General features: G+C 38.7%; 2 protein-coding genes across 4 annotated transcripts; one reads left to right on the top strand and one right to left on the bottom strand.

Annotated features, from left to right (window-relative positions):
• Window positions 1–604: 604 nt before the first annotated feature.
• mettl6 (methyltransferase 6, methylcytidine) lies at window positions 605–9,699 on the top strand. 3 transcript variants are annotated; one of them, XM_086113015.1, is made up of 6 exons: window positions 605–851; window positions 6,109–6,418; window positions 7,126–7,260; window positions 7,545–7,712; window positions 8,124–8,265; window positions 9,428–9,699. In XM_086113015.1, the coding sequence occupies exons 1-6, from the start codon at window positions 817–819 to the stop codon at window positions 9,568–9,570; spliced, it is 933 nt and encodes a 310-aa protein (XP_085969141.1). In that variant the 5' UTR covers window positions 605–816; the 3' UTR covers window positions 9,571–9,699. The 3 variants fall into 3 exon arrangements, with proteins under 3 accessions (XP_085969141.1, XP_085969140.1, XP_085969142.1); XM_086113014.1 differs by having other exon boundaries at window positions 608–851; window positions 7,542–7,712; XM_086113016.1 differs by lacking the exon at window positions 605–851 and adding an exon at window positions 4,323–4,764 and having other exon boundaries at window positions 7,542–7,712.
• Window positions 1,401–5,051, bottom strand: eaf1 (ELL associated factor 1). The gene is made up of 6 exons (XM_086113017.1): window positions 4,680–5,051; window positions 4,041–4,135; window positions 3,810–3,946; window positions 3,044–3,216; window positions 2,672–2,914; window positions 1,401–2,431 (listed from the first exon to the last, which is right to left on the bottom strand). The coding sequence occupies exons 1-6, from the start codon at window positions 4,780–4,782 to the stop codon at window positions 2,382–2,384; spliced, it is 801 nt and encodes a 266-aa protein (XP_085969143.1). The 5' UTR covers window positions 4,783–5,051; the 3' UTR covers window positions 1,401–2,381.
• Window positions 9,700–10,364: the final 665 nt, after the last annotated feature.

Raw genomic sequence — 10,364 nt, 5'->3', positions numbered from 1 at the left:
CTTTCTTTCCTCCATCATTCAAACCACGAGCGAGAATTATACATGCAGACGGATAAAAATATAGATGTATACTGTATATAAAACATAAATTAGCAATTTAGTATGAGCTAGTACTTCACTAATAGTATAATTAACCAGCAGAGGTCAACTATGGCTTTGCCCAACTAGTAATGGACCTAATAGTATGCCAAAGTTGTCCTTTAAACATGAACAAATGTCATGCAGCAGTGAAAAAAAAGGTGACTAGCATAATACAACAGTGTTACTCGTGTGACTAATTAGTTGTTCTACTAGTATTGAATCGTCTTGTTGGACAAGGAGGAGAACTGGAATGTTGAACAAATTGGTTGAACAATGCCTTTGTGGAAAGTTGTTTGGGCGTTTCCTCGACATCATTTATCGACACAAGATGTCGCCCGAGAGCCATCAAAGATAATCGATGTTTCGACTTGTGTTGCGTTGACATATACCGTTTTCGTATAAATAAATGGATACACGTGTATTTAACGTGTATTTTCTACGAAGACAACAATCTTGAAGAATTTTATTTTTGTTTTATTTTATTTTGGGGGGAAAGTTCTGCTTCGCTCGAAAAGTATATTGACCCGTACTTCCTGGTTAACGTGCTTAGATAATTGCAACAGGTGCGCTTGTTCAAGGAACACTTTGGACGGAAACTTTCGTCAACCGCGCGTTTAGTTAGTTCGTTTGATTTATGATGGTATAGTAAGATAATTAATAAACAGTATTTTGATTTGGAGGAATGCACACAAACATAACTAAAGCAATCATGGACAGAAATCTCAACGCAGCTGAATGACCCCGTGGAAAGAAAATGAAGTCATCCAAAAGTAAGTCAAACTATATTTTTGGGTGCTATTGAATAGTCAGTGTGGGTATTGTTAGCTTTATTAGTTTTATTGGTTCTGCGGATTACTAGGACTACCTGTGCAGCACTAGACATGAGTATTTTGTCAAACCAGTGTGCTTAGCACTCAAAACATTCGTGCCCAAACTTGTCTTGCTCGTGAGGACAGAGTGTACTGTACAGGAATATTAAACTACAATAAGGATATTGAATAAATCGTATTTGGAAAACTGTAGAGCGTTTATTTGATAATAGTTGGCAACTGTGTGCTCCAGTGCACTTCACGAGGAGCTTGCAGGAGTCGAGTTCACGCGAAACGTGTAGTTGTATTACTAGTATGCTGAAATTGTCAAACAGTAGTGAAAAAAAACTGACTGGAAACAGTCACGTCATTCTTCTACGGTACTAAATGTACGAATATTGAAGTAATATTCGAAAATGATGTCGCTAAAGCATTTGTTCAATATTCTTGATAGCCAGCTTAAGGTTCTAGTACTGTACACACAACTTGAACATATGACCGCAACAAACATTCTTTCAGAAGTTTTATTTGAACATACTCTTCCGTACGACAAAATGAGCTGCGGCTCCAAAGTGTCAACACGAGGATTCTCTCAGCTGCCATTTTGCACAAAATCACCACTGAAATAAAAATACCAAGAATAACCTTGATGAGTACCAACAGACAAATGAGAACAAGTTAATAAAAAAAATGAGAATTATTTTTTTTAAAGCCGCATATAAACATGTCAAATTCCTGTTAAAACTAAAGTCTAATATAATCTCAATTGGCTATTATTAAAAAAGGGACGTTTGTGTAGCTCATCTGATGCGAAAAATCTTCAATGTCTCATCAATTTTTGGCTTCTAAGCATGTCAAGCTTTTTACTCAAATGAGCTGCTTTTATCCATCCATCATCAATTCCTGAATGTCTTCAAGATTTTTTTATTCTGTTTAAAACAAATAACTGATTACACTTAATGATTCCCTTAACTGTTGTGCCTTCAATTGCGGCATTTTTTTTAAAAATTTTCATTTAATTTAGTTTTGGCTCACTTGTGACTTTTTTAAAACTTGTTTTAATGAGCTCCTCCCTCCACAAAAACAAATATTTTTTTAACTCATTCATAGACTGGGTTTTCTTGGTTTTTGACTGTATTTTAGGAAAATAAAATTTTTGAATAAACAGTGGTTTAACACTTTTGGACTGTAAAGTGTCATCAAACAACATGAACGAAAACCTTATTTTCCCTTTTCAAAGTATTTTTTTTATTAAAAGCCTAACTAAGGCTGTACCTCCAATAACAATGTATTGAAAATAAATCATGCTCTCATATATAATCTTCCATCCATAAAGTCTCTCTCTTATACAAAATTAAATATGTGACATCTGAAAATAAAATACACTCTATCTTACTGCAGATGTGGGGGACCAAAGGAGGGAAAACAAAAGTAAAGGTACAGTCACGCCGGCGTTAGTGAGTTGAGTCCGTCAGTGCGCGTCTGTCCGGTTCAGTCATCGTCGCTGTCACTGCCCGACTCACTGAGCTGAAGATCACTTCCTGTTTCCGTCGTCAGAAGGCAGAAAAGAAAAAAAATGCTTTGAGACATTTTCCCATGTTTTTAAAAATAAAAATATACCATAAATGTATATAAATACATATCCTTTAAAAACAATGTACACATACACATTATGCAAATGTATAATAAATAATCACAAAAAATGTTTTCGTTGTTCCTGATTTGTCATCTTGACATTCAGTTAATTGAATGTTGGTGAATAGTGCAACTTCAACACTCACTGAGTGTGTTGATGAGATGGTGGTTGGCGCCCGCCGGCCGCTCAGCGCCCCCGTTGGCGAGGGAGTGGCGGCTGGGGGGCGTAGAGGGGACTTGGCCCAGAGGGCGGTTGCCGTCGCGTTCGCAAGCGCCTCCGCCGCCATCATCGCTGCTGTTGCCAGGGCTGGGCGACGCGCTGGCCGAGCCGGACGAGCTGCTACCGCTGCTGCTCATCTGCTCGATTACGTCCACTTCGGCTCGCAGCTCTGTGGGATAAAGGGGAAAAGAAAAAAAAAAGACTCTGCACTTTTGATCACTCTGGATTTTGCATTTAAAAAAAAAAGGTCTCAATTTGGCAAGTTGTGTGACTGCAGTCCTTGCGTGGCCGCCTTTACCTCTCTTGATATCGTCGAGCTGCGGCTCAGGCGAGGGGTCGTCCTTCGAGGGCGACGGCGATGTCTTGGCGGTGGTGCCCGGCTTAGTGGGGGCCCGAAACTGAGGTCCCGCCTGGGTGGTCCGCACCGCCTGCTGCTCGATGCGAGCTTGGATTTTACTGCTGCCCTCAGCCCTGAGCGAACATGTCACGGGCAACATTATTGCTGACCAAACGTCATTTATGAGGAGCGGGATAGAAACTTTTTTTAATGGTTTTTTACGCAACCTATTTCCCATTATTTGCTGAAAATCTCATTTTTTTCTGTTCAGTCCACAGCAACGGTTACTCTGGTGCCATCTTGTGGCAATTAGGTTTAATTCATTTTTCTTTGCTTTTGAGGTCTCCGTTTTGTAAATATTCCTCCACCGAGGGACGACTCTGAATTTTATTTATTTGGTTTCACTTTTTTCCCCAATTCCCCAATTGTCCTTGTCGTCTACTTTTCTGTTACAATTTGCCTATGTGTGTGTGTGAGTATAGAACTTCAACACGCATGTTGAACATACACTGAGCAGCGCCACAAACTGAGCATACAACCATCACATGCATATATTGTCTCCGCTCAAAAGCAACGATGACGTTGGGAGATTAGTAGGGGACCTTCTATGTCACTTCTTCTCGTTATTTATGCTGCATCTCTTCCAATTGACCACAGTACTGCCCAGCACATTTTCGGCACTACACCGACGGCGCGCAACTCTAAATTCAGACGGTGGCGTGCTCACCTGGTTTTCTTGACCTGGATGCTGCTGCTAAGTTTCTCCAGGACAAAGCCGCCCGTGTCGTGATTGATGATGAGCACGCAGTCCTTCTGATACTGCCGCTTGTTGCCTTTGAACACCGTCATGGGTGGGGTGGAGCCCTGACGACCAAAAATAAATAAATAAAACAAAACAAATAAACTCACCACACTTTTCGAGTGACTACACACTACAGCACGCGCGAGTGTAGTGTACCGGAATGTGAGGCAATGTGATGGTGACTTCGTCTCCTTTGCCTACGTGCAGCTCCCCTTCGCAGCTGGTGTCGATGGACGCCGGTTTGAAATCATCTTTAAAAATCAAATAAAAAAATCCAATGAGTGACAGAACTGTCGGTCGGATCTGCTGTTTTGATAGCAGTACCGGGTTGAACAAAATTGGGAGTTGGGGCACAGCTTAACTTTATGCTGCTGAAATTGTTTTATATATATATACAGTATATATATATATATATATATTGGGGGGGGGGGTCTGATAGTGTTTTCATTTTTACTTTTGTAGTTTGTCAGTTCTTCCACAAATTTTTGTCATCTCTTACTATTTTTTAAATGTCCAAAAATATTTTTTCACGTTTTTTTGTTCTTCTGCCAATTGTTTTTCTCAAGCAAGATTGTCGTTTTTAATACTATTTTTGCATTTTCACCAGCAAGATTCTTACTGGCTTTTTACTCCTCTTTCTTTCCCCAACAGTGTACGACAATGCAAATGGCCACCTAACAAATAAGCATGATGCAATGACGTACCACCATTTTGATTATGTTCTCATTTTCTGAACAGATGGGATAGAATAAGGATGTATTGTAAGAAGTGGTTGTGCAGTGGGTGTTGACTCACATCTGATGGTATGAAAGGAGGACTTGGGCCTTTTCTCGAAGCTTTCCCCGAGCTTTAAAACATGTTCTTCTTTGTCCAGCAACGGGTTTGTACTTCCGTTCATCTTCTCTCTTTCTGGTCTTCACAGGAGCCGAACGCTCATTACAAATTCGACACACAAAAACGAACAAAAGCTTTTTATATAAGCGATTTTTGTTAAGTCCGTTGCGACGTTAGCCACGAGGCTAACTGCTAGCAAAACATACGTGCGTCACTAACACGACACTTCCGCGTTTTGTCCAAGTTGTCAAAAATGAATGAATCCTTTGTCATTGCACACTTGTTACAGGATTTTGCCATTTCTTTGTTGAAATACAGTACTATATATACGGACACACAAGGCATATTTTTTGTTTAAAAATATAATTCATATTTTTCTAACATAGTTCAATATAGTATTTTTAATTTCTTTAAATGTTTTTGCCTTGTCATAATCATGTTATTGGTATTGTATTTAATTTTTTTAGTCCAGTATGGTGTTTTGTCAATTTTGGTATTTTCTCTAATAAATAGGATCAAAATCTTTATACTCACAACGTGGTCCGACCTATGTAGGCAAAGTATATTTATTTGTTATTCCCACCTTAACGATATTTATACACAAAACAGCTGCTGGTGCATCAAATATGCATTTAAAAAAGACTTTAAAACACATAGTTGTGGTTTTAAGCGTTTCACAACGTATGGAGACGTGTGATGTGACGTCGACATCAGATGCTCCACTCTGATCATCACACCCATTGTGACCTCCCTGGCGTAATTTGGTGGTTTCATACCATTTCTGTATTGCAATTTCCTACACGTTCTGTATACAGTACTTAGTTTAATGAGAGTGGGTCACAACCCACATGTTTTCATCGTCCCCATAACAAAAAAATATATATTGTGCACGCCGTGTTAACGAGCTTGGGCGTCAACGTTTCACGTAATTTAATAAAATTACATGATTTTAAACATTAAAACACACTGAAATATAAGTATACGTGTGTGGCTTTCCATGTATTTTCAAGCGCGGAATTGTTTTTTTTATACAACTAATTTGACCATCGGGAAAGATTAACGTATGTGTAATTTGAACACTGACTTTTTGTACGACGTTACATCCTAATGCAAATTCATGAGAATATTTTAGCATCGTAAATAACATACATAAAGTAATTATTTCCTTTTATATATTAAAAAAAATATTTCGTGGCCTCGTTTTGAGGCAGAGCCTAGGATGGTTGATTGTATTTGTGACTTCCGGGACTCGTTTTTCCACGGATCATGTAAAATGTTGCACAACATGGAGCTGGGTGCCGACAAAGCACCTTTTTTTTCTTGGACTTTAATTTTTGCGTCGTTTCTTGCCTCTTTGTAGCAATTTATTATTAAAATGTTTGCATTATAGCACACCATCAACGGGACGCTTTTACTGCAGCATGGCCGCGCCGAAGAATGAAACTTTAAGCCCTGGGGAGAGCGTCACAATTTGTGATCAAGACGACGGCGTAAAAGACGATGAAGTCAACAAACCAGAAGTCTCTAACCAGAGGAAGTCTGTTGGAGAGCAAAAATTGGTATCAACCTTCAAGCAGATGAAGCTGGAGAGGGAAGCACAGAAGAACTGGGACTTGTTCTACAAAAGGAACGCTACCAATTTCTTCAAAGACAGACACTGGACCAGTAGAGAGTTCGACGAGCTAAAGACGTGCAGACAAGTGAGTAATTAGGAATCAAGCCACAAAAATACCGTACATCTGGAATAAAAAAAAAACATTCATGTGACAGAGGTCTATGACAAACCAACACATTTGAAGCACGAATATATCAAACGCAGTGATTATTTTGCCGTGACAGGCAACCTAGCGTTATTTTGCCGTGAATAAGTGCAAATGATCTGTGGTGGAGAGGAAAATGTAACAGTCATATTTTAATCACTTTTCTTCTAAGCCAAAATACCCAAGTACAATATTGCGTAAAAATACGACTTTGACAAGTACATTTTCCCTCCCAAATCTGCCGAAGTTAATATAACAAAGTCAATGCAGCAAGTTACAACACCCTTTGTTGATGACATCAACAGGAGTCGTACCTGTTTTCATGTGATTGTAGTGGTAAAATCTTTTTTTCCACAAATTGTTTAAGTCGTTAGTTGGAATTTGGTGCAATTATGCTTCTTGATAGCTTGACAATTGATAATGGCATGTACGACGTCGTTCCTCTTTAAATTTAGTCATTATTGTGCATTTAAATTCTCAAAATCAGTGACAGTTTGCCGAATGCTGCCAACTGACTATTAAAAGAGTGTATTAGAGCGCATCAAGTTTAGCTGCACCTTGAAGTCCAACAGCTTCTAAAACAATCGAAGTCATACAACTAAATATGTAAATGTTTTTTTTTCTTTTTTATCATGTTTGTTTTGCAGTCTGACTCACAGAAGTTAGTCCTGCTGGAGGCGGGATGCGGCGTGGGGAACTGCATCTTTCCTCTGCTGGAGGAAGAATGCAACATCTTTGTCTATGCTTGCGACTTCTCACCCAGAGCAGTTGACTTTGTCAAAGTGAGCCAGTGTCACTTATTTTCTGTTACAGTCTAAAACGTCTCCACACCTTTGCCAGATTTCTGTGATATTAAGAAAAGAGACCAAGATGAGTCATTTAAAAAATTTCCACCATTCTGTGTGAAATAAAAAATATCGATATATTTTTGAATGAGGATAACAAACAACTCTGATGTGTGCACCATTCGCCAATCACATTCAAACGCATGTTTAATGTGCCTCATGACATATTTTTAAGAGCAGAGGCGGTATGATGTGAGTTTGTTGTTTTTCGCCGACAGAAGAATCCCCTGTGCCATCCCGAGCGCTGCGCCGTCTTCCAATGCGACCTCACCCGCGACGACCTGCGGGACAACGTTCCTGAGGGGTGCGTGGATAGCGCCATGCTCATCTTCGTGCTGTCCGCCATCCATCCTGACAAGATGCCGTCGGCTGTGCGCAACATCCACACGGTACGAGCGTGATTGTGGTTTTGGCCATTTTGAATACAGTGTACCCTCCAGATCCATGGGTCAGCGCGAGCTGAAAATCTGCGCTATAGAGAGACCACATGAAAAATATTTTTACCCGTCCCACAAGGCCTTTTCTTATTTGCCTGCTGGAATGAAATTCTTAGAGATCTTGTATAAATGGGGGAGGGGGGGGGGTCGACCAACTATGTTGTGTTGACAACAAAGATTGTTTGAAACAAAAACGCATGCCTTATCACTTTGATGAGAAATGTTGTGGTACTACACTAAAGGACTCACTTCAGACTTGCCTGTATACTGTAAAAACCCAGTTTAAAAAATGATTGGCAAAAAATCCCGCTGGAGTTCACGGTACATGATGAGCAAAGCGTCACTTCCCCATTCTCCCCGAAGGTGCTGAAAGACGGAGGCGTCGTTCTCTTCCGAGACTATGGTGTGCACGATCACGCCATGCGGAGGTTCAAAGCCAGCAGCAAGCTGGCAGATAACTTCTACGTGCGACAGGATGGAACCAGATCCTACTTCTTCTCCAAAGGTGCGCACATCAATTGCTAAGAGACCAGCATTCGCATATGCATTCACTGTAATTGGGAGTTTTATGTCATGATTACCGTGAGCAAAATGAGTCAAAGCTTTAGGCGCACTTGCACACTGTTTAAAACAAAAACAAAAACATGAAGCAATAATGATCAAATTATATAGGAGGAAAAAAAGACAATGTCAGAGAATGCAGAAATGTCCACAAAAAATTGGAGAAAAAAAATTGTCATTAGCTTTCCAAACAAAATGAAAAATAGGACAATGCGCAAAGAAATAAAGTTATGAGAATTTAAAATGTTATCACAAAAAAAGGTCAATATTTATAAATACAAATTAGGCAACAACATTCAACAGATATTAAATACATTAAAATATTCGGGTCTAAATCTAAGAATATTATAAAATAAATATTGCAAATGCAAAACTCAAAATATATTGGCAAAATACTACAATTAAAAAAAATATCATTCAATTTCAAATATCAATGCTTTAAGTAGTATAGTTTTTATCTGCAAAAAAATGGGAATTAAATATAAAATAATAGGAAAATACATTAGCTAAAAGTATCCAAATAGTGAGAAATAATTACAACTCTTTGCAAATTTTAGTTGGAAAAAAAAAAAACAATCGCAAATACTACATAATCCCAAAAAAATATATTGGGGAAATATTTTTTAAATAGCCAGAAATAACTAAAAATGTTTTTAAAAAGCATTAATTAAAAATTATATACTGAACATTAAAAATCAATATCAAAATACAAGCCATTATTTAAAATAATCTACCAGGAAAAAAAACATGAAAAAAATATTAGGCTGAAAAATTTAGTTCTACGAGAAAAATATTAGCAAAAAAAAAGCCCCAATATTGGGAAATAAGTGCAAATATTGAAACAATAGTACATTCAAAAATGTAAAAAAAAAAAAAAAAAATCATGATAAAATTACCATACAAAAATACTTGGAATAAAAATAATATACCAATCAAAAATTAAAATGCGCTGAAACATATTTCAGCTGTGTTGCTATGTTACGTAACCCCATGACACGCAACGTCGTCATCGTCTACATTGGCGTCGACTATAGTTCTCATCTTAGGCGCATGCCAACAATCATATCAATGGCTCATCCCAGCATGCGCTGCATCCGTGTTTTCAGACTTCCTGGCGGCACTCTTCTCGGAAGCGGGCTTCTGCTGCATCACCATCGAGTACGTCCAGAGGGAGACGGTCAACAAGAAAGAAGGACTTTGCGTTCCCAGAGTTTTCCTGCAGGCCAAGTTCACCAAAAGAGAATCATGAGGCCGTTGCTTACACGGAGAAAGACACCGAATGGTCGCAAAGTTCTCGAAATGATTGTGAAAAAGGACGATTCACGTTTAAAGTCACAAATGTGTTTATATTTTACATAAAATTGCCATTTGTTTAATATTCACTGTAAATGTTTCACTTCATTTTGGAACATATCCATCAGCTGTCAATTTTTAATATTTTTTTAAATAAGAGTTGAGTTGTAAACCACAAGTAACTTTAATGGAGCCCATGTCGAAAGGATGGCATATTCATGTTATGGCAGGAAATATAAAAGCAAAAAGAAATGGCTCTGTTTTAGTTGAGTGACGGTTTCCTGGGGGGTCATCCCGGGGAAGCTGAGAGGAAGTGAAAATCGGCCATAGGTCATGTGACCAGCCCTGCCTGAAACTTTCTTTGCGGTTACATAACTTTCTCAAAACACTTCTGAAAACGCAGCATGTGCAGGTTTCAGCATTTAGTGAACCCGAGTTACAACATTACATAGTGTGGTTGCGTTATCGATCAAATACCCGTACGGCGTCCATCTAGACAACTACGACTACTTTCATGTCTTACAACCTTGTACTCGCTATCGATCCGTCAGCGTATCCCACAAAAATGACTACACACTTAACCTTTTGGAAATAGTTTTATTTTCATGGGTCAATACTGAGGAAACGAGACCTAGCTGCGATGTGAAGACATCAGCGTACAGTTTGTGTAGAAGTATTATTTTATTGTCCTATTTAAAACACAGACATTAATATCTAACCCCTTGGCAACATTTACAGTATCTATACCTC

The sequence above is a fragment of the Hippocampus guttulatus genome, chromosome 6 (genome assembly GCF_054856545.1).
Source record: "Hippocampus guttulatus isolate MCC_2025c chromosome 6, RoL_Hgut_1.0, whole genome shotgun sequence".
Classification (NCBI taxonomy): Eukaryota; Metazoa; Chordata; class Actinopteri; order Syngnathiformes; family Syngnathidae; genus Hippocampus; species Hippocampus guttulatus.
Note: the sequence above shows the minus strand (reverse complement) of the source record. Positions and strands in the feature narration are given on the sequence as shown.